The 24,545-nt window shown below is 38.2% G+C and overlaps 1 protein-coding gene across 1 annotated transcript; it reads right to left on the bottom strand.

Moving 5' to 3' along the window:
- Positions 1-20,542: 20,542 nt before the first annotated feature.
- LOC131754826 (tetratricopeptide repeat protein 9C-like) lies at positions 20,543-21,001 on the bottom strand. Its single transcript, XM_059060848.2, has one exon. The coding sequence runs from the start codon at positions 20,999-21,001 to the stop codon at positions 20,543-20,545; it is 459 nt and encodes a 152-aa protein (XP_058916831.1).
- Between the last annotated feature and the right edge of the window lie 3,544 nt (positions 21,002-24,545).

The following is a 24,545-nucleotide window of genomic DNA, read 5'->3' as shown; positions in this document are numbered from 1 at the left end:
TATCTTTTCTAATTGTTTTTCTCTGGATATATGCCCAGGAGTGGGATTGCTGGATCATATGGTAGTTCTATTTTTAGTTTTTTAAGGAACGTCCTTACTGTTCTCCATAGTGGCTGTATCAATTTACATTCCCACCAACAGTGTAGGAAGGTTCCCTTTTCTCCACACCATCTCCAGCATTTATTGTTTGTGGACTTTTTGATGATGGCCATTCTGACTGGTGTGAGGATAACTCATTGTAGCTTTGATTTGTATTTCTCTAATAATTAGCGATGTTGAACATCTTCTCATATACTTCTTGGCCATCTGTATGTCTTCTTTGGAGAAATGTCAATTTAGATCTTCTGCCCATTTTTTTATTGGGTTGTTTGTTTTTTGATATTGAGCTGCATGAGCTGTTTGTATAATCCCTTGTCAGTTGCTTCATTTGCAATTATTTTCTCCCATTCTGTGCATTGTATTTTCGTTCTGTTGATGGTTTCCTTTGCTGTGCAAAAGCTTTTAAGTTTAATTAGGTCCCATTTGTTTATTTTTGGTTTTATTTTCATTACTCTATGAGGTGCATCCAAAAAGATATTGCTGGGATTTATGTCAGAGAGTGTTCTGCCTATGTTTACCTCTAAGAGTTTTGTAGTGTCCAGTCTTACATTTAGATATTTAATCCATTTTGAGGTTAATTTTGTGTGTGGTGTTAGGGAGTATTCTAATTTCATTCTTTCACATGTCACTATCCAGTTTTCCCAGCAGCACTTATTGAAGAGATTCTCTTTTCTCCATTGTATATCCTTACCTCCTTCATCGTAGATTAATTGATGCATAGGTGCATGGGTTTACTTCTGGGCTTTCTATTTCTAAATTTCTGTTTTTGTGCCAGTACCATACTGTTTTGATTACTGTAGCTTTGTAGTATAGTTTGAAATCAGGGAACCTGATTCCTCAGGCTCCATTTTTCTTTGTCAGGATTTCTTAGGCTATTCAAGGTCTTTTGTGTTTCCATACAAATTAAAATTTTTTTTTGCTCTAGTTCTGAGAAAAATGCCACTGGTAATCTGATAGGGATTGCATTGATTCTATAGATTGCCTTGGGTAGTAGTCATTTTGACAATATTGATTCTTCCAATCCAGGAACATGGTATATCTTTCCATCTGTTGGTGTCATCTTTGATTTCTTTCATCAGGATGTTATAGTTTTCAGAGTCAGGTCTTTTGCCTCCTTAGGTAGTTTTATTCCTAGGTATTTTATTCTTTTTGATGTGATGGTAAATGGAATTGTTTACTTAATTTCTCTTTCTGAACTTTTGTTTTAGTGTATAGAAATGCAAGAGATTTCTGTGTATTAATTTTGTATACTGCTACTTTACCAAATCCATTGATTAGCTCCAGTAGTTTTCTGGTAGCATCTTTATAGGATTTTCTATGTATAGTATCATGTCATCTGAAAACAGTGACAGTTTTACTTCTTCTTTTCCAATTTGTATTCCTTTTATTTCTTTTTCTTCTCTGACTTCCATGGCTAGGACTTCCAAAAATAAAAGTGATGAGAGTCGACATCCTTGTCTTGTTCCTGATCTTAGAGGAAATGCTTTTAGTTTTTCACCATTGAGTATGATATTAGCTGTGGGTTTGTCATATATGGCCTTTGTTATGTTGAGGTAGGTTCCCTCTCTGCCCGCTTTCTAGAGAGTTTTTATCATAAATGGGTATTGAAATTTGTCAGAAGCTTTTTCTGCATCTATTGAGATGATCATATGGTTTTTATTCTTCAGTTTGTTAATGTGGTGTATCAGACTGATTGCATTGCAGTTATTGAAAAATCCTTGCATCGCTAGGATAAATCCCACTTGATTGTGGTGTACGATTCTTTTAATGTATTACTGCATTCAGTTTGCTAGTATTTTGTTGAGGATTTTTGTGACTGTGTTCATCAGTGGTATTGGCCTGTAATTTTCTTTTTTTGTGGTATCTTTGTCTGGTTTTGGTATCAGGGTGATAGTGTTCTCATAGGATGAGTTTGGGAGTGTTCCTTCCTCTGCACCTTTTTGGAATAGTTTCTTAAAATTTGTTGAGATTTGTTTTATGGCCCAGAATATGGGCCATATGAACATGAAACAATTGTTATTCTATAGAATATCTGTAAGTGTGAAATAGGTCAAGCTGGTTGATAGTGTTGTTCACATCCTTATATTACTCATTTCATGTGTGTATGTTTGAATAATTGCTGAGAAAAGAAAGTTGAAACCCACAGATAAAATTACAGATTTGTGTATTTCTCCTTTCAGTTTTGTCAGTTTTCGCTTCATGAATTTTGAAGCTCTGTTATGGGGGACATACACATTTAGGATTATTACGTTTTCTTGTCCCATTTTATTTATTTATTTATTTTTCTTGGCCCATTTTAAATTGACCCTTTTATCATTGTGAAATATCCCTCTTTATCTCTAATCATATACCTTATTTGAAATCTGTTGTCTAATATTAATACAGTCATTCGAGCTACCTTTCAACTAGTTGTTATGGTATCTACTCTTCCATCATTTTTCTTTAAATATATCTCTGACCTCATGCTAGAAGGGGTTTGCTTGTAGATGGATATGGTAAAATCTTACAGTTTTATCCATACTGACAATCACTGCCTTTTACTTGGAGTGTTCAGGCCATTTCATTTTAATATAATTATCAACAGTGTTGGGTTTAGAACTACCAGCTTTCTTTTTCTTTTCTATACTTTCCAATTTTTGTTTTTCTACTTTTCAAAAATTTAAATATTTTATAGAATTCAGTTTTACCTTTACTACTGGCTTATTAGCTAAGCCTCATTGTTTCTTCTTTAGTGGTTTCTTTAGGTTTTATGATATAATTTTGTCTTTACTTTTCACACTCTATCTTCAAATAATGTTATACCATATTATGTATAGGAACTTCACAACAGTACACCTCAATGTTCCACACCCTTTTGCTATTGTTGTCACCCATGTTGCTTCTATATATATATATATATATATATATATATATATATATATATATATATATATATATATATAATAAACCCCACAATAGAAAATTTTAATTCTAAATAAAATTTTCTTACATTTACCCACATTTTTATAATTTCTGGCATTTTCACCCCTTTTTATAGATAAAAATTTCTATTTGGTATCATTTTCCTTCTACCTCAAGAATATTTTTTAACATTTCAGGTAAAGTTAAGTCCTCTGACAATGAATTTGCTCAGATACTGCTTTTTTCTTTAAGTTTGAAAAAGGTTTAATTTTTTTTCTTTATTTTAGGAGGATTTTTTGCTTGGATATAGAATTCTTTACTGATAGATATTTTTTCCTTTGAACATTTAAAAAAATCTTCCCATATTCTTTTGGCTTACATAGTTCTGGCAAGCAGTCTGTGGACTCTTATCTTTGTTCCTCTCTGTGTTCTATTTGTTCCTTTTCATGTCTTTTTTTCTTTAGTTACTTAAAAATTTTTAATTTTAGTGCTTGTTTTCAGCAATATATGATTTGCTTTTCTATGGATTTCTTTTTATCTAATTCTTTTTTTTTTTTTTTTTTTTTTTTTGCCGTATGCGGGCCTCTCACTGTGTGGCCTCTCCCATTGCGGAACACAGGCTCCGGACGCGCAGGCTCAGCGGCCATGGCTCACGGGCCCAGCCACTCCGTGGCATGTGGGATCTTCCCGGACCGGGGCACGAACCTGTATCCCCTGCATCCGCAGGCGGACTCTCAACCACTGTGCCACCAGGGAAGCCCATCTTTTTATCTAATTCTGCTTGAAACTTGTTGAGACTATTTTATCTGTAAACTTACAGTTTTCATCAAATGTGGCAAATTGGAGGTCATTATTTCTTTAAACGTTTTTTAGTTCACTCTGATCCTCTTTCTGTGACTCATATTACAACTCTGACAGACGACTCATATTCCACAGGACACTGAGGCTCCATTTATTTATTTACATATATGTTTATATCTTTATTGGACTATAATTGCTTTATGAAGGTGTGTTAGTTTCTGCTGTATAAAGTAAGTGAATCAGCTATACATATACATACATCCCCATATCTCCTCCCTTTTGCATCTCCCTCCCACCCTTCCTATCCCAGTCACTAGGTGGACACAAAACACCGAGCTGATCTCCCTGTCCTATGTCGCTGCTTCACATAAGCTATCTATTTTACATTTGGTAGTGTATATACGTCCATGTCACTCTCTCACTTTGTCCCAGTTTACACTTCCCCCTCCCAGTGTCCTCAAGTCCATTCTCTACATCTGCATCTTTATTCCTGTCCTGTCCCTGGGTTCTTCAGGACAACTTTCTTTTTTTTTAAAGTCCTCTACTATTACTGTCTTACTGTCGATTTCCCCTTTTTCAGCTGTTGGCATTTGCCTTATGTATTAAGGTCCTCCTAAGTTGGGTGCATAAAAATTTACAGTTGTTATATCTTTTTGTTGGATTGATCCCTTGATCATTATGTAGTGTCCCTCTTTGTCTGTTGTAATAGTCTTTATTTTAAAGTCTATTTTATCTGATATGATGATTGCTACTCCAGCTTTCTTTTGATTTCCATTTGCATGGAATATCTTTTTCCATCCCCTCACTTTCAGTCTGTATGTGTCCCTAGGTCTGAAGTGGGTCTCTTATAGACAGTATATATATGGGTCTTGCTTTTATATCCATTCAGCCAGTCTATGTCTTTTTGTTGGAGCATTTAATCCATTTACATTTAAGGCAGTTATAGATATGTATGTTCCTATTACCATTTTGTTAATTGTTTTGGGTCTGTTATTGTGTCTTTTTTCCTTCTTTTGTGTTTCTGGACTAGAGAAGTTCCTTTAGCATTTGTTTTAGAGCTGGTTTGGTGGTGCTGAATTCTCTTAGCTTTTGCATATCTCTAAAGTTTGTAATTTCTCCATCAAATGTGAATGAGATCCTTGCTGGGTAGAGTAATTTTGGTTGTAGGTTTTTCCCTTTCATCACTTTAAATATGTCCTGCCACTCCCTTCTGGCTTGTAGAGTTTCTGCTGAAAGGTCAGCTGTTAACCTTATTGGGATTATGTTGTATGTTAATTGTTGCTTTTCCATTGCTACTTTTAATATATTTTTTTGTATTTAATTTTTGATAGTTTGATTAATATGTGTCTTGGCATGTTTCTCCTTGGATTTATCCTGTATGGCACTCTGCGCTTCCTGGACTTGATTGACTATTTCCTTACCCATATTAGTGAAGCTTTCAAGTATAATCATCTTCAAATATTTTGTTAGTGCCTTTCTTTTTCTCTTCTTCTTCTGGGACCCCTATAATTCGAATGTTGGTGCGTTTAATGCTGTCCTAGATGTCTCTGAGATTCTCCTCAATTATTTTCATTCTTTTTTCTTTATTCTGCTCTGCAGTGGTTATTTCTACTATTTTATCTTCCAGGTCACTTATCTGTTCTTCTGCCTCAGTTACTCTGCTATTGATTCCTTCTAGAAAATTTTAAATTTCATTTATTATGTTGATCATCATTGTTTGTTTGCTCTTTCATTCTTCTTGGTCCTTGTTAAACGTTTCTTTTTAAACGGAAAATTCTGTTTCCAAAATTTTGGATTATCTTTACTGTCATTACTCTGAGTTAGTTTTCAGGTAGACTTCCTATTTCCTCTTCATTTATTTGGTCTGGTGGGTTTTTACCTTGCTGCTTCATCTGCTGTGTGTTTCTCTGTCTTCTCATTTTGCTTAACTTCCTGTGTTTGGCGTCTCTTTTTCACAGGCTGCATGTTCATAGTTCCCGTTGTTTTTTGGTATTTGCTCCCAGTAGGTAAGGTTGGTTTTGTGGGTTATATAGGCTTCCTGGTGGAGGGGACTGATGCCTGTGTTCTGATGAGGTTGCATCTTGTCTTTCTGGTGGGCAGGACCATGTCTGGTGTTGTGTTTTGGGGTGTCTGTGACCTTATTATGATTTTCGGCAGCCTCTCTACTAATTGGTGGGTTTGTGTTCCTGTCTTGCTAGCTGTTTGACATAGGATGTCCAGCACTGTAGCTTGCTGGTCATTGAGCGGAGCTGGGTCTTCATGTAGAGATGGAGGTCTCTGGCAGAGCTTTCACTGTTTGATATTACATGGGGCTGGGAGGTCTCTGTTGGACTAATGTCCTGAACTCAGCTCTCCCACCTGAGAGGCTCAGGCCTCACACCCAGGCAGAGCACCAAGACCCTGTTAGCCACATGGGTCAGAAATAAAGGGAGAAGAAACAAGAAAGAAAGAAAAGTAAATAATTAAATAAATTAAAGTTATTAAAAGAGAAAAAAATTATTAATAATTAAAAAAATGTTTTAAAGAAAGAGAGAACAAAAGAAGAGAGCAGCCAAACCAAAAACAAATCCTTCCATTTTAACAAGCTCTACAAATTATACTAAGAAAAAAAAACAACAAAGATAAACAAAAAATGGACAGTCACCCCAGGGCAAATGGCAAAAGCAAAGCTATACAGACCAAATCACACAAAGAAGCATACACATACACCCTCAGAAAAAGAGGAAAAGAAAAAATATTTATATATATATATAAAATTTTAAAAGGAAGAGAGCCAGAAAATCAATAAAGAAATCTACCATGATAATCACCTCTAAATACTAAGCAAGGATAAACATAAAAGCAGAAACAAATTAGATGCAGAAAGCAAACCCAAAGTCTACAGTTGCTCCCAAAGTCCACTGCCTCAGTTTTGGATGATTTGTTGTCTATTCAGGTATTCCACAGTTGCAGGGTACATCAAGTTGATTGTGGAGATTTAATCTGCTGCTCCTGAGGCTCCATGGAGAGATTTCCCTTTCTCTTCTTTGTTTGCACAGCTCCTGGGGTTTAGCTTTGGATTTGGCCCTGCCTCTGCATGTAGGTCGCCTGAGGGCATCTGTTCCCAGCCCAGACAGGATGGGGTTAAAGGAGCGGCTGATTAGGGGGTCTGGCTCACTCAGGCCATGGAAAGAGGGATACAGAATGCAGGGCAAGCCTGTGGTGGCAAAGGCCAGCATAACATTGCAACAGCCTGAGGCACATCGTGTGTTCTCCCAGGGAATTTGTCCATGGATCTCGGGACCCTGGCAGTGGCAGGCTGCATAGGCTCCTGGGTGGGGTGGGGTGGATAGTGACCTGTGCTTGCACACAGGCTTCTTGCTTGCTGTAGCATCAGCCTTAGCATTTCATGCCTGTCTCTGGGGTCAGCGCTGATAGCCACGCCTTGTGCCCATCTCTGGAGTTCATTTAGGTGGTGCTCTGAATCCCCTCTCCTCGCACACCCCGAAACAATGGTCTCTTACCTCTTAGGCAGGTCCAAAGTTTTTACCAGACTCCCTCCCTGCTAGCTGTGGCACACTAGCCCCCTTCAGGCTGTGTTCACAGAGCCAACCCCAGTCCTCTCCCTGGGACCTGGACTCTGAAGCCGGAGCCTCAGCTCCCAGCCCCACCCACCCTGGTGGGTGAGCAGACAAGTCTCTCAGGCTGGTGAGTGCTCGTTGGCACCTATTCTCTGTGTGGGAATCTCTCTGCTTTGTCCACTGCACCCCTGTTGCTGTGCTCTCCTCCATGGCTCCAAAGTTTCCCCCCTGCCTACCCCCCGTCTCCACCAGTGAAGGGCCTTCCTAATGTGTGGGAACTTTCCCTCCTTCACAGCTCCCTCCCCAAGGTGCAGATCCTGTCCCTAATCTTTTGTTTCTGTTTTTCCTTTTTTCTTTTGCCCTACCCAAGTACGTGGGGAGTTTCTTGCCTTTTGGGATGTCTGAGGTCTTCTGCCAACATTCAGTAGGTGTTCTGTAGATGTAGTTTTGATGTATTTGTGTGGAGGAAGGTGATCTCCACATCTTACTCCTCTGCTGTTTTGAAGGCGCCCCTATTGTTATATTTTTAGTCTTTTTAGCGTATCTTTAAATTTTTTTCATTTATTTCATTACAAATGAAATTAAACAATTTTCCAAATGGTTATAGAAATTTTATTACAGATTTCCTGTTCATATCACTTGTTTATTATCTAGTTAGTTTGCTTATCTTTCCTTGTATGTTTAAGAAATTAGTCCTTTGTCATATATATTACAAATATTTTCTATTTGTTATCTCTTTATTTTACTTGTAGAATATGTATGAACATTTCCATATAGAAGTCTACGAAAATTTTTACATGTATTCAAATTTATTATCATTTTTCTTTATGAGTTTTAAATTCCCCCTCTTACTTAGAAAGGTCTACTTCATTCCAAGAAATGAAATATTCTCTATTTTCTTTCTCATACTTTGTCTTTTTTTTTTTGAAGCTTACAATTTTGATTTATCCAGAATTTATTTAGATTTGAGGGGTGAAGTTGCAAGGTTTTTTCCTGGCCATTTTTCATAGCTGGTTTTTCCAATATCACTTACTGGATAATCCATCTTTCTATCCACTGATCATACTCACCAAGATTAGGTTTGCCTGTGAGTTAGATACTTAAAATAAAAGTAGCTTACACACACGCACAAAAAGTGTATTTTTTTCTTATAATACTGTAGCGTGGGGTTTATACAGTGGCTCTACCCCATTAAATCATCGAAAGCACAGACTATCTTAGTTGATCCACTACTTCTAAAATGTGGGGCTTTGAGGTCCAAAGCAAATATGGGTCCAAATGTGGTGCTATTTGGTCCACGTTGGTTTCTATTGTATGCTAAGCATCAGGATGCAGGACAGGGTAAAGAAGATAGGAAAGAGGTATAGAGATAAACTATCCTTTAAGGCAGATTCCCAGTAGTGTCATATAACACCTTGGCTTAAATTTCATTGGCTAAAACTTAATCACATGGCTATGCATATTTTCAGAGGTGCTGGGGAAAGTATTCTTTATTTTGAGCATGGATGTGCCCACATAGAACTATGGAAGAAGGTGACAATGACTAGCAGGGGAAAACTGGTGGTCTTCACCATACTCCCTCATATGGTACCATTGATCCCAATGGCTTCTTCATGTCTGGATTCTTGCATTTCACTCAACTCACTGAGTTTTCCCTGTACCAGTGCTACTCTGTTCTAAGTAACATATACTTACTATCTTTATATTAGGTAAGATTAGGCTTGTTATCCTTTTTTTCAGGTTTTTCAAATTTGTGTTGGTTTTCCTATGTGTTCATCCAGATCAACTGAACAATCCATAATAAAGTGAGATGTTTTATATATAGAATTTCTATTTTAAAGTTATTCATCGCTTTGAAGGAAATGCCTTAATAACTTTCCTTGGAAATAACCAAGTCACTGCAGGGTGCCAAGGCATTAGAAAAGAAGTTTCCCCCTTCATAACACAAAGAAGATTTTGGAGGGAGAATTCAATCTGAGAGAAATTGAATAGAAAGCATTTTCATTGTTGGGATATAAATACTTCTTCTGCATGCTATTCTTCTAATTTTAGTTAAAGTCTACCAAATATACTAATTGTTGATGTGACTGATTTCAGCTGTAGAAACTGAAGAGGAGCTGAGTATCAAAGTGAGATCAATGTGCTGTAGAAAAAAAAAAAAAAAAAAGTATTACCCAAAGATACAAGGCCCCAAAACAAATGGGACATGGGATGTCGATCCCAGGAATTTACAGAAATCTTGGGAAGGGTTTAGAATTTCTTGGATTATGAAAGTAAAGGTTTGAGACAATCTTAAGAATATCTCAGAGGTTGATGCAGCTCCAACTGACATGTGGGTTTTTGATCATTTTGTCAAATCTCCCCACACCATATACAAAAGATAAATCCCAAGTCATTTAGTAGTATTTACTCAGCAAAAATTGGATTTACAGATTTACGTGAATTGACATATTCAAAATATTAAGACTTTCCTTTCTTAAACAATGCACATATTTTTATTAATTGAAGAATAAAACTGAAGTGTTTTGGATCAATTTTATGAATGACAGCTCTTCCTGAATCATAACATTATAGTTAAACTCTGCCACAGCACAACGAGTGGGTTAAAAAAATTTCATCTACATACAATGTGAGATTATATTATTGTGAGATTAATGAAATAACTGAGGTGGGTCTACATAAATAGCCAGCTGAGAATTCTAATGTTTACTTGTAAAATCCAAATCCATCCCAAGTCCTAATGGCAATTGCCACTCTCACTTAAATATCAATGAGGAAAATTCTGCATCTGGTGGCTGGCTGTAACTTATAGCAGCAGCAATTCCAAATCTCTTAGATATTTGGTACCTCTTTTGTTAGCCAGGTCTGTGAATATTGACCCATGAGAGTTTATGAGGACAGTGTGTTTCTCTATATCTTTAGATATATCTGCCTGCCCTTTCACTCTATGTCCCCCCAACCAAAAGATGAGAACTTTAGTCTGCCCCACTTGAGAATGGGGACTGAACAGAGGACTGAACATTTGCCAACCACATGATATCTGAATTTGGATGATTCTGGGTTACCTAATGACACAATTTTTTTGGCTGCAATTGTAGTCATCACCTAATTAAGTTTATGATAATTATAAATTCCCTGTCATTTTCAAGATCTGTCTATGTTCTGCACAGGCCCACTAGTCAAGTTAAAGGGAGATGTACTGGGCACTAATCTCTGCAGTCCTCCAGGAAAGCATTATTGCTTTTGGTTTTCTATTTTCATAGATAGAGGCAGTCCTGGTGACTTACACTCGGCCTTTTCAACCTTAGTAGCTCTCACTTCATGGGTCAAGGAACCACTATGGGAACTCTGCCAATGGCTGAGTAATGCTGTTTCCATTATGCATTCCAGAACTTCGGGAATAACCACAGAGTGAATCCAGGGACCCACTGGGCTCACTATACAGTAGACCTGAGCCAAAATTCTGTGGGTCATCTGACAGGAACACAGTTTTGTTTCGGGTCTCCAGGAGTAGCATCAATTCAGAGCCAGAGCAGCTATAGTAAAAGGGCTGCTTCTACTGGCAAAGATCATTTGATGGAATTTAGGGATTCAGGGTACCCAGCTTTATTGGAATCTTCCCATCTGTCCCATCATGATTTTCAGCATCCCATTGCTTCCCAAGCAGTGTCTTAACTTGAACAAATGAGTCTCTGTGAGATTGAGAATTCAATTGGTCTTGTAATTCAGCTACACTTGGCATGCATGAGATTTGGAGTTTTGTTTTCAGAAATATCAGCCTCACAACTACAGGAGATAAGAGTTTCTTTGATAGTATTCATAGAAGCAATACCTTGAGCTGGGAATTTAAAGTCTTGCTTTCATAATTTTCTTTCCCCAAATTCTTCAGCACACTTCAGAGCAACCCACTAACTCAATTATACTTCTTATTTTCACTAAAATTTTCTGTGTCAGAAAATATTTTGTCACCCAGGGCCTTGTCTTCTTTAGGCACATTATTAAAGGTATCTGCAGTTGGTAGCTTGAGTAACTGTTTTGCTACTGCATGCCATCAACTACCATTGTTGCCTTTACCACTAGAAGCAGAGTCATCAATGCATTTAAATCTGATCAGATCAGAGAACCAAGAAAACCTAGAATCAATTTAGGAACTCATGTTTAAGATTATGTTCCTTAGGGACCATCTTCAGTGCTAAATTCTGCACCATTCAGGGTTTAAATAGAGAAGCAGAACCACTAGGACATCTGTGTGTGTGTGTGTGTGTGTGTGTGTGTGTGTGTGTGTGTGTGTGTGTGTGTGTGTGTGGAGAAAGAGGTAATATAGCTACCCCAACTTTAATTTCTCTCAAGACTTTGTCACTGAACCAAGTGTTACTTAGAAGTTTCCTGTTTAATCTTCAAGTATTTGGGGGGATTTAAACCATTTTTCTGTTACTGATTTCTAGTTTATTGATTTCCACTGTAGTCTAAAAACACATTTTGTACAATTTCTATTTTTTGCGATTTGTTTTATGTCCTAGAGTATGGTCTATCTTGGTGAATGTTCTCTGTGAACTTGAAAAGAATGTGTATCCTTCTGTTGTTGGATGGAAGAGTCTATAAATTTCAATTTGATCCAGTTGATTGATAGTACTGTTTGATAAGAACTCTGTTCTTACTGAGTTTTTTCCTGATTGATATATCAGTTACTGAAAGTTGAATTCTCCAACTATAATAGTGAATTTGTCTATTTCTCTTTAGAGTTCTATCAGTTTTTGCCTCATGTATTTTTACTCTCTGTTGTTAGGTGCACACAGGTTAAAGATTATGTCTTCTTGGAGAATTTACCACTTACTTGCCTCAGACTGTTTGGGGTTTGGGGGGGGTTGTTTGTCTGTTTGTTTTTTCCTTGCCTGTTAAGATGATTTGTGATTTTTTTTTGTTGAAAGCTGGACACGATGTATCAGGTGGTAGAAACTGAGGTAAATATGCCTTTGTGTGAGATTTTATATTAATCTGGTTAGGAATTGGGATGTACCTAATGTTTGCTCTGGCTGTAGGTTCCAGGACCTTCAGTTTTCTCTGTTGTCCTCACATTTGTCTCTCCTGCTATCTTTGAGTTTCCCTAAGAATCCCTTTTAAGGTAGAGTCTGTGACTTTCATCTTTCATCTATGATCCACTGTTATACTGGAGCCCATCTCTGCAGAATGTGCAATGTCTGTTTGCCCTGTACCTCATTCTCTAGTGGGTCCAAGAAGTCACTGAATTGTGCTTTGTTCAACTTTTTGCTTGCTGTAAGGACAGGAGTGATGACTTCCACACTCTTTATGTGTTGGAGTTGAAACTGGAAGTTGGATTCTTTTTTTAAAAATCCTTTAAGCCCAATATTTTCAATAGACTATGTCTCACTATTGGTCATTTTCTATCAAAATGATCATTTCTATAGATCATTTCTATCCTAGAATAATACACTGCACTTGCAAATTCAATTATTTCATTTTACTTTGAAATTTTTTTCTCTTCCATTAGCTCTGTATACTACCTCAAGGGAACCAATTTATATGTGATTGGTCCCTTTTGTCTGTTCATCATAACTTCTCTTTATTCCTTTTCATCATCTCTATTTTGTCTCTTTTAGCTGCATTCTTTAACATTTTCTAGAGCTCTTCATCAACTTGGTCTTTCACTGTGACTGTTCATTAATTACTATTTATAAATAATTGGTTCTAAAATAATTTTATTTTGTCTCTAGTTCATTCTGCAGTCTCATTTTTACCTTATTTTGCTGTCTTCATTTCACCATGGATTTCTTCTTTCAAAAATGTCAGCTTTTCTTTAATTGTATTTAATTCCCAAAGATTTTTTTTGATTATTGATGTCTTCATCCAGAATGAATTATTTTTATGGGTTGCAAAATATACACTTACTTTTTTTAAAATTTTGTTTTGTTTATCTGTACTGTTTCAGTGTAGTTGCCCTATCTTTTCAACTTCTCCATCTCTTTTCCCAAATGTGTGGCTAGTTTCTCCTTTCCAACTTCCTGCTTTACCTGATCTTTCTTGTAAATCTCTCTGAATCTTCGGCTGAATTCTATGTTCAGCTTTTTAGTTACCTAGAGGAGGGCAGTAGTGGGATGAAGGTGAGAGAAAAGAGCTGGAGGTGTGTATTGATTCCATTCATTCCCTTTGTCTTTACTCTCTTTCTTTGGAAGTTTGTTAAGCATCTTTTACTAGATTTTACTCTATTTGAGGGGCATCTCCAGATACATGAGGGTATTAGATTGTTTCCTCATTTTACAGTGAGTCTGCCAGTTTAGCCTCACTAAATCTTTGGCTACATGAAAACAACCACTACTTAACTCACCATTGCCCAGACATTTCTTCTGCTTCACTCCCAGTTGTGGTTATGTTAGAGAAATACTCAAAATTTAGAGGTTCTCCCAACAATCATTGTGATGCTTTTTAGCTACTACGTAAAAGTATCCAGTGATTTGAGGAATGGTATTTTCCTTTTATTCTGATCTTTTATTTTGACAAACTTTTATTTATTGTAGACAATTAGTTTTGGATAATTCTTCCTGAGGTATTTCACTCATGTTCCTCTGGGCCAGAAAAAACAAATTCGTGACTCTTTTTAGTTCTTTCAGCTTCTCATTCACCCACCCTCAGTCCTCTTCCCTGTGCCATCAAGAGACTTCTCAGGATTTTGTCCACTCACTTTCTTCCCCATGGTACAGCTTCTGCTTGTTCTCTTTGTGTGTGTGTGTGTGTATGTGTGTGTGTGTATGTGTGTGTATTGTATTGTATTTGGAAGAGGGTAGTGATAGGTAGAGAAACTTGAATTATTCTCAAAATCTTCATTATCTAGAGATATTTTGTAAAATTTAGAATTCATGATTGTATGTCTTTTTCTTATAAGAGTACGATTTCTGTTTTATTTTACTTCTTATTTTCATAGTAGTTTATGTTTAGGGTAGAAAGGTTCTGTAATCCTACATTTACTATGTTATGTTTCCTCATAAGTCCTTTAATATAATTCAATATCTGGTGGTGATAAATCAATCCAGCATTTCTTGAAGGAGAACTGCTATGAAGATGAGCATACTGAACACACATCTTAATGTGAGTTATCTTCCAGTGCAGGAATTTGGATAATTGAAAAAAAAGAGGCTGAGTAATTGAAGTCCACTCATGTATTGAGGGTACTGAATGGATTTTAGTCATTACTATCAATTTCTTCTATGACTAAATTTGCTAATGGGCGCATCGATTGTGCTGAATTCATTATAAAGATATGAATGAGCAGTGTAAGAAAAGGAATAAAGGGAGGACAGTGTAATTCACATATCTGATAGGTACCACTCTGCTGCCCATCCCCAACTCCATGGCCATATATCTGAAAGCTGACCTGGTTTCTGAAATGACAACTTATCCAAAAAGACATTTCATCTTGGATATGAGGAGTCTTTAAAACATATGTAATGATGCTGAATCCAAGCAAAACTAGGAGATAAGTGAAGTTTGTTGTCAAAGCCCCTTAATCGTTTGTTTCCTGGATCACAAGTTTCTCAAGACCCTCATATCCATCCCCTATACCCTTTGATAAAACCTGTTCTCCAATTGTTTTTTCACTCTGAGGAATAAATAACTGGTGAGGGACCTTACCCCGGGGAAATCTTCATTTAATCAGGATCAAATCCTTAAGTAAAAGTGTTAGATTTTGGAATGTAGAACTTTATGTATCAGCAAGCTTATAGGAAGGATTTCCTTTTACTTCGGGGCCTCTTTGTCCCCTGAAATCATATTTCTTGGCTAATGCCTATTCTATTCTTTCCATAAGGAAAACCTTCACTGGTAATTAATTTCTTTTCAGATTTTCCATTCTGCTGAAGTTGGACAAAGCTCTGTGTACTGATTCAGCAAATATCAGCTTATCAGGTATTGCTTTAACACGTTAAAATGAGGTTGGGAAATATAGCCAGGCCTTTCATTGGCTGAACATTTACCAAGACTAGATAGAACATAGAGAATCCTTCCCTGGCTCAACTGCTATGAAGCCTTTCTCATTTTCTCACAGTTCTTGAACTCTAACCTGTGACACTCACTGGCTTAGGTTTCAGAAGTGCTGTAGCGTATATTTTGTTCTCGGGATTAGCTCTGGCCCTGAATGATTTCAGATAATCTACTGATAATATTTTTTTGAAAGAGGCCTTTTTCCTCCCAGCTTCCAAGGAGGTCTCTAGGATCCCTTTAATTTGTTTCTAAAGAAAGGGCTCAAATGTTGCCTTGATTTCAAACTTAAACCCCTTGTCATTAGGCGACTCTGGGTTTATTTAAAACTCCATTTCAACCTAGGGAGCATTTATGTATCCCTGTGCCAAATACTGTCAAGTGCTATGAGTAAGACAAAAAAGCGTAGATTTTTTTCATGCAGTGAAACCTTTGACAATTGTTCATGACTCCTCATAGCCCTATGCATGTCAGGCTCATAAATCTTTCATTATAGTGGGGATGGAGTTACAAGGAGAAGAAGGCAGATAATAAACAAACAAACAAAAGTAAAATATAAAATGTGTCAGATGGTCATAAGTGCTATGGAGAAAAATGAAATAGGGAAGTGAGTCAGGAATGCTAGGGTGTTGGGAGGGTCACATTTTAATAAAAGATAGTCAGGAAAGGTCTATTGAGAAGGTGACATTTGAACAAAATGCGAAGGAGATTAGAGGCTGAGCCATGCAGACATTTGGAGGAAGAGTGTACCATGTAGAGTAAATAGCAAGTGTAAATAAACACTGTTTAGAGGTGAAAGTGTACCTGGTTTGTTTTAGGCATGGTAAGAGTTTAGTGTTAGCTGAATGGATAAAAGAGGGAGAGGTAATAGGAAATGATGCCAGAGAATTAAGAGGATGGATGGGCAGATCTTACAGGGCCTTAGAGGCCATTGTAAGGATTTGACTTCCTCTAGTTTGAGTAAAATGAGAGGCTATTAGACATTTTGTATAGAAGTCTGATATGATCTAACTTAAGTTTTTCAAAGAATCACTTTATTTTCTGTTGAAACTAAAGAGGGTAAGGGTGGAAGCAGTGTATCTAGTGTAATATTCTAGGCAAATAGTGATTAGGACTCATATTGTGGTGGTGGTGAGAAAAAAAGAGAAGTTAGGAATGTCTCCAAGATTTTTGACTTTTGACTGGTAGGAGATGGGTAACAACTAAGATGGGGATAATTGTGAGAGGAATAGGATTTGGGAGAAGAGTAGGTGCTCAGTTAGGAGATTCCTAGTAGAAAATTGAAAATTCAATTCACTGAATTGAAATTCAAGAAATTCTGATAGAAACCTGACAGTCATCAGTATATAAATGGTACATAAAGAGAAGAGAAGAGATCTGAGCATTTCAGACAGCATCACCCAGGCTTCTTTATCCTCTGACTTCTTGTTGGTTTTGGTCATTGGGAGACACCTGCAGGAGAGCAGAGACAAGAGAAAAGCAAAGTCGGGGTTTTGGGGGCTCCCTTCCACCCCCTGGCTCATGTCCACGTCAGGTAGCCCCTCTCCTATAGCAAGAGGTTTCAATGAGCTCTGGTCACTGCTCCCTCTCTCTGGACCTAGCAATGATGGCGTGACAACTGCTTCTCACTGTTCCCAGTCCTGGGTGCTTTACCACCTCTCACTGGTTCCCTTGACCTTGTCCACTCCGTTTAACTCCAGTCTATTACTGCTTCAGAGTATGCCATCTGTATTTTGCCAGGATCCAAATGACATAATAGTAGAACTGGTAAAAATAGATTGGTGGTAATAGCACTTAAACCCTGAGGCCCAATCTACTGTCAATTAGTGGTTATCATTTGGATTGATAGTTATCATAATTTCTATACAGTTATTGAAATTATTTTTATTATATTTCATTTGTTCCATTTTATAATGTCTTATAATCAAATGGATTAGAAGTATATTATAAGGAAGAAACAGCTTTGACTTGTTATATGACCTTGGAAAAGCCATGTCACTTTCCTGAACTTCAGTTTCTGGATGAGTTAAGTAGACATAGTAACTACTGCCTCTGCTTCTAGAAGTCCCTAAATAATGAGTTTTTCCTCCTTCAAGGTCTTGGAAGAAAGTTGTTAGAGGAGCATAAAGAGTGATTGCTTACTGTTAAATTATTCTGTTGGTACATAAAGCCCACAACTGCTAGCTAGAATTGGAAGAGATGGTAAAGGATGGGGGAAGGCTGTCAGTACCTACAAGGCCAGAATGCATGTCATTTCAAGCTGTGTTTAGTAATTTTTTTTTCTATTAGAATAAATTCGTTTGTTCAAAGTCACGTGACTAAGACAGAAAACAATCTAAAGACTTTGGAATGACAGTCTAAATATTGACCATTGCCAGCATGTTTCCTCTATGTCTCCTTGCTGAAAGCTACATCTAGGAATGACAGGCAGCCCTGGAGTTTGGCAGCTGAGCACCTCTGGATCTCTGGCCTTCAGTACCCAGAGGATAATTATTAAACCTACAAACTGTCTCATGCAGCATTTTTCCCCCTCCTCCTCAAATAATATCCAGTTACTGAGTGCAGTGCTGGGAGAACCTGGGGAAATGCTAGGAGGAAACACAGCTGAGAGCCACTGTGGTTTGACAGCTCTCCACATACTTTGAAAATATTTTGGCAAAAACAAGATTTTAAGTAAAACTGTTTCCTTTGGTAACATACCCAAAACTGCAGGTTTTATATTTTCAGTACTATGGTTTGGGCCAAAGGGGGAAAAAGAGAAAGAAAAAAGAGGGGAAAAAGCTGTTCTTGAGGAAGGGAGATAGAATCTAAGGAAAACGGGGAACACTTTGCATGAGATACATACAGGAATGAGGGCAAGGAAGAAACATAAGGAGGCATATTTAACATTCTCTCCTTACTTCTTTTCTTTCCTGAGGAATTTCCCCTTGTCAAAATGCACCGGGTTTTTTTGCCCTCAGATGACCTAAAGGGGATTCTCTGGGGGTAAGCAGGTTAGGATTTGTGTTATTCCTTATTATAGGACGATTGATAGTTGGGGAAGGTCAAACCGCATGTGGCCATCCCACATTATAGCAGACACAGGGGATGAAATGGAATGGTTTTCATTTCAGCCGACTAGCAGGTCCTTAGAGGATGTGCTTACCTTTTCTTGCTTCATTTTCTTCCCAGTTGCAGCCGCACATGAAATCATTCTATTCTTGAAAACCAGGCTCGCTCCTATCTCAGGGCCTTTGTGAATGCTATTTTCTCTGCCCAGAATGCTCTACCCGAACCTTCACCACCCTTTTTCAGGGAATCCTCCTCTGACCCTCCAGATGAGGTTAGCTTCTTGTGTTCTCTTTCTGGCTATCTGTTTACATATTCCATAATCATCTGTAAATTCTCTGAGGGCTGGTCCATCATATCCCCAGGACCTAGCATACTGTGGATGCTTAATTTAAAAATATCAACTAGTTTTTTTTCATGAATAAATGATTCATTCACAATGTAGCATAAACCAATGTTTTTTGGTTTTTTTTTTAAATATCAGTTTTATTTTTTCCTCATTGATGCAGAACATAGCTTATTGTAACATCAAGTCTTAGGGAAAAAAAAGAAGATCAGAAAACAAAACCAACCCCAAACAAACATAACACACAACCATGACATAATTTGGCAACAGTCTAAGCTTAGAAATTTAATAAGCTTGGAAGAAGAATAAAATACTCAACTTTTGTTAGTTCTGTGCTTGGACTTAAAAGATTATTTGGTATAAAAACTTTTTGTTTGTAAGTTGATGGTTGTATTATTTAAGGGTACAGGGAGACTCAAAGAGGAGCCTAGCTCATTGAGAGAGACGCATTACTGATAAAGGGAGAAGAGCTCATGTACACTTGGCAAGACGAAGGGGTTTTTGTCAGAAATCTGTCTGTGGTTATATGATGGCTAATGACACATGCTTATTACCTTCACTCATTAAGGTAGAGGCAGTGCTATTATGGTCTCATCTACTCTGTACAACTCATATATTGTGGACATTAGCAGAATGACAAAGGAGCTCCCAGTTGATGAAGCCTCCTACTGAGCCATGACTGCACAAGATCTGTGCCTGCACCCATGCCCAACAAAGCTTCCAGAAAGTTCACTGGTGCTTAAAAGGCACTAAGGAAAGAGAACCTTTCCTCACAGTTTCCCTCCTCTTTAAGGAAGTGAGCTCTTGCAAAATACAAGGGGGCAGGTAACAGGTAAAGAACAGATCTATGTTCTTATCCTGTCCTTTTATGGTATTGTTTCTAGAAGACTTGGTAAACTGTCTTTCCTATGTTTTTTTAGAGAAATGAGCATACTATAGATATGCACCTATTAAAAATTAAAATGTTTACGAGTGGTTTTTTGGCATGAGGGCTTTTAAAAGATTACAAAATATATACTTAAATGCTTGACTCCAGAGGTTTTAAGACAGAAGGGTTTAATTTAAAAAATAAATAAGTATACTATATTAATGATCTGAGTGTGAACAATAGCAAGGACTAGAAATTACCAAGAAAAACAAGAGGAACTAGGTACTTTTGTGGGGGGAAAAGAATCTGAATGTATGTAGAACATTAAGAAAAAGGAATTATTTTAATCAAGATGGTTAATTTCAAATCTTTCATTCTGAGCCGTGTGGGTCTAATTTATAATTGTCTAGTTTCACAGTATATATATTTGCCAGTTTGTGGCCTGTGTAACTTTGGCTTTGGGCATCTGAGGAAATGAAGGAAGAAACTCCTTTCTTCCTTCCTTATTACTTCATCCTCTGCTAGCCTTCTCCTTTGTAAATGACTACATCTACCAACATTTATCATAAAAATCTGTGCTAAAGATATGATTAATTCCACCCATAACTGATGAATGTTTTCTGGTTGTATTTCTCAAGGCAAATGTCCCTAATAATACCACATATTAAAAGCCATATAAATACATAGATGGAGAAACAAAAACAGACTCAGGCTATGTAAGCAATAAAGAGTTTGTGCAGAACTAGAAACAAGATAGAAGTTCACCTCTGTCAGAGGTATGGGGTTAATTTCTCTTGCTGAGGCTCAGGTTTCCCCTTGGTGGGTCTTTAATGGTTCACCTAAGTTCCAGTGGCGGGGTATCTTTCTTCTTTGTTAAGCAATCATGCCCAGGTAGAGCTGCTTCTCTTTCCGATGGTAGCCGCTGAGTTCTCACTGCATTAGCTGAAGGTACTGCCGGACACTGGCGTCTTTTGGCTGCCTATTGACAGCAGCCATGAGGTAGTGCCAAGCCTGGTCATAGTCCTGCAGGTGGAAAGAGGCCACCCCAGCCCGATACAGGGCCTTGGCATTATCAGGCTGTCGTTCCAGGATCTTCTGACTGTATTCTTTCACCCGTTCATAGTTTACTGGCTCCATCTGAAGAAGACAGGCAGCTAGTTTGTTGTAGCAGTCTGTCTGGGTGGTGTGGAGTACGTTTTCCTGTTCAGGTGTGAGGGCCAGGCCCTGAGGTCCCAGATGAGGTATCGGGGAGGGCAGACTTGGATCCAGACCCCGCAGCTGCTGCAGAGCTCGATGGTACCCACGCACAGCATCTCGGCACTTCCCTTCCCGGTTACATGGGTTCCCTTCCTCCTTGTACAGCTGGGCCTCCTGCAGGCGCTTCTCCATAACTTTGTCACCCAGTGCTCTTGAGGAAGTGGGAAGTGAAAGAGCAACCAAAGCTCTGGGGATAGGAGCGAAATAACCAATTTTGTTAGCCCACTTAAAAAGGCAGGAAATTCTCCTCCAGGAGGCCTCTCAGGGAATGAGTTTTCCCTGATTCTACTACAGCCCCTTCCTTTTTTCTCTGCAGTTATTTTTCAATCTCTAGACGGGCAGGGAATTGATCAGGGAGAAGACGTGGGAGGAGTAAAGCCAGAGGTTAATTGACTTCCTAAAGCAGTGACTCCTGGGTGAAGAAACTCCACGAAAAAGTGAAGGCCGTACTACAAAATTCAACCAATGTTTGGTTTTGTTTTGTTTTCTAACATCTTTATTGGAGTATAATTGCTTTACAGCTGTGTGTTAGTTTCTGCTTTACAACAAAGTGAATCAGTTATACATATACATATGTTCCCATATCCCCTCCCTTTTGCGTCTCTCTCCCTCCCACCCTCCCTATCCCACCCCTCTAGGTGGTCACAAAGCACCGAGCTGATCTCCCTGTGCCATGCGGCTGCTTCCCACTAGCTATCTATTTTACATTTGGTAGTGTATATATGTCCATGGCACTCTCTCACTTTGTCACAGCTTACCCTTTCCCCTCCCCATATCCTCAAGTCCATTCTCTAGTAGGTCTGTGTCTTTATTCCCACTTTGCCCCTAGGTTCTTCATGACCTTTTTTTCCCTTAGATTCCATATATATGTGTTAGCATACGGTATTTGTTTTTCTCTTTCTGACTTCACTCTGTATGACAGACTCTAGATCCATCCACCTCACTACAAATAACTCAATTTCGTTTCTTTTTATGGCTGAGTAATATTCCATTGTATATATAACCAATGTTTTTTAAAAATAGAAAATATCAACAAGTTGTCTGATTGAACTTGCATACATTTACCTTCTATTTCTCATTGTACTCCTTTCCTAATAACCTTTTCCTTCTTGTTTTTGTTTCACCTTATATTTCTCTTTTTTTTCTATTATGCTTTCTTCCCACTCTATTTTGAGGCCCCACCTAAAGCAAGGGTTTGTAGAAAACATACTCCTAACTATAGAATGTTAATTCTAGAGGGTGCTTCAGAGATTATTTAATTCAGTCCCTCCAATTGTATAATCATGCTCAGTTGTTCAAGGTCACAGAGCTAGTTGGGAACAGAGTTTAGATTAGACCCTTGTAATTCTGACTCTATTTTTAGTCTTCCTTCTGTTATTGTCACACCATATGAAGCATTAGAGGAGATATGACATTTATTTATTCATTTATTCCCCCAACAACCCTGTGGGTTAAGTACTAGTACCCCTATATTACAGATGAGGAAACTGTGGCAGAGAAATAAATATGGAGCAGCTTGTTCAATGTCTTTCGCTAGTAAATGAAAAGCTTAGATTTGAACCTGAGCAGCTTACCCCGAAGCCAACACTCTGTGGAACACCTTGGATAAAGATTCCTGCCCAAGAACAAAGAGTTAAGGTTTTTTCTCTACAGATTAAATGTTTAAGAGTGTCTGGAATGGTTAATAATAAACTTAGCAAGATTTAAAGCTTATATTTCAGGATAGTCATTAATCAATCTGGCGACTAAATTCTGCCCCAGGCACTTGATTCAGTTTGACTTTTTATTTATTTAGAATCAATTTTATTTATTTATTTATTTTTGGTTGTATTGGGTCTTCATTGCTGCACGCGGGCTTTCTCTAGTTGTGGCGAGCAGGGGCTACTCTTCATTGCGGTGCGTGGGCTTCTCATGGAGGTGGCTTCTCTTGTTGCAGAGCACTGGCTCTAGGTGTGCGGGCTTCAGTAGTTTTGGCACGTGGGCTCAGTAGTTTTGGCTTGCAGGCTCTAGAGCACAGGCTCAGTAGTTGTGGCGCACAGGCTTAGTTGCTCTGCAGCATGTGAGATCTTCCCGGACCAGGGCTCAAACCCGTGTCCCCTGCGTTGGCAGGTGAATTCTTAACCACTGCGCCACCAGGGAAGTCCCAGTTTGACTTTTAAAATTGAAATATAGTTGACAAACAAGGTATCAGTTTCAGGTGTACAACAGAGTGATTTATATACATTGTGAATTGATCACCATGATAAGTCTAGTAACTATCTGTCACCATACAAAGTTAATATGATGTTTTTGACTATATTCCCTATGCTGTACATTACATCTCTGTTAACTTATTTATTTTATAACTGGAAGTTTGTACTTCTTAATCTCCTCATGGATTTGCCCAACACCCCACTTACTCCCCTCTGGTGACCACCAATTTGTTCTCTGTATCTAGAGTCTTTCTTTGCTTTGTTTTGTTTGTTTCTTTTGTTTTTTAGATTCCACATATAAGTGAAAACAAACAGTATTTGTTTTTCTCTGTCTGACTTATTTCACTAAGTATAATAATACCTTAGCAAAACCTCTAGGTCCATCAATGTTGTCACAAATGGCAAAATTTGATTCTTTTTATGGCTGATTACTATTCTATTGTGTGTGTGTGTGTGTGTGTGTGTGTATATATATATATATATATATATATACCCCCTACCACATCTTTATCTATTCATCTGTTGATGGATATTGCTTCCATATCTTGGCTATTGTAAATAATGCCTCAATGAACACAAGGGTGCATATATCTTTTCAAATTAGGGTTTTTGTTTTCTGATAAATACCAGAACTGGAATTTCTGTATCATACGGTACTTTTATTTTTAATTTTTTGAGGAAATTCCATACTGTTTCCCACAGTGGCTGTACCAATTAACATCCCCACCAACAGTGCACAAGCTTCTCTTTTCTTTACATCCTTGCCAACACTTTGTGTGTGTGTGTGTGTGTGTGTGTGTGTGTGTGTGTGTGTGTTACGTGGGCTTCTCACTGATGTGGCCTCTCCCGTTGCGGAGCACAGGCTCCGGATGCGCAGGCTCAGCGGCCATGGCTCACAGGCCTAGCCACTCTGCGGCATGTGGGATCTTCCCGGACCGGGGCACAAACCCATGTCCCCTGCATCGGCAGGCGGACTCTCAACCACTGTGCCACCAGGGAAGCCCCCAACATTTTTTGTAGTCTTTCTGATAATAGTCATTTTGACCAGTATAAGATGTTATCTCATTGTGGTTTTGATTTGCATTTCCCTAATGATTAGGGATGTTCACTATTTTTTCATGTGCCTGCTGTCCATTTGTATGTCCTCCTTGGAAAAATGGCTGTTCAGGTCCTCTGCCCATTTTTTTTTAATTTTTTTATATTTTATATTTTTTATTTTTTATTTTTTTGTGTGTGGTACGCGGGCCTCTTGCTGTTGTGGCCTCTCCTGTTGCGGAGCACAGGCTCTGGACGCGCAGGCTCAGCAGCCATGGCTCACGGGCCCAGCCGCTCCGCGGCATGTGGGATCTTCCCAGACCGGGGCACGAACCCACATCCCCTGCATTAGCAGGTGGACTCTCAACCACTGCGCCACCAGGGGAGCCCCCTCTGCCCATTTTTAATCTGATTGTTTTTCCATATTGAGTTGTGTGAGTTCTTTGTAT

This window comes from Kogia breviceps, chromosome 4 (genome assembly GCF_026419965.1).
Source record: "Kogia breviceps isolate mKogBre1 chromosome 4, mKogBre1 haplotype 1, whole genome shotgun sequence".
NCBI classification, from domain to species: Eukaryota; Metazoa; Chordata; class Mammalia; order Artiodactyla; family Physeteridae; genus Kogia; species Kogia breviceps.
The sequence above is the reverse complement of the archived record's forward strand: the minus strand, read 5'-3'. Positions and strand labels throughout refer to the sequence as shown.

Excerpts from the sequence above, each read along its gene's own strand:
- LOC131754826 (XM_059060848.2), bottom strand. The coding sequence starts at position 21,001 with ATGGAGAAGCGCCTGCAGGAGGCCCAGCTGTACAAGGAGGAAGGGAAC.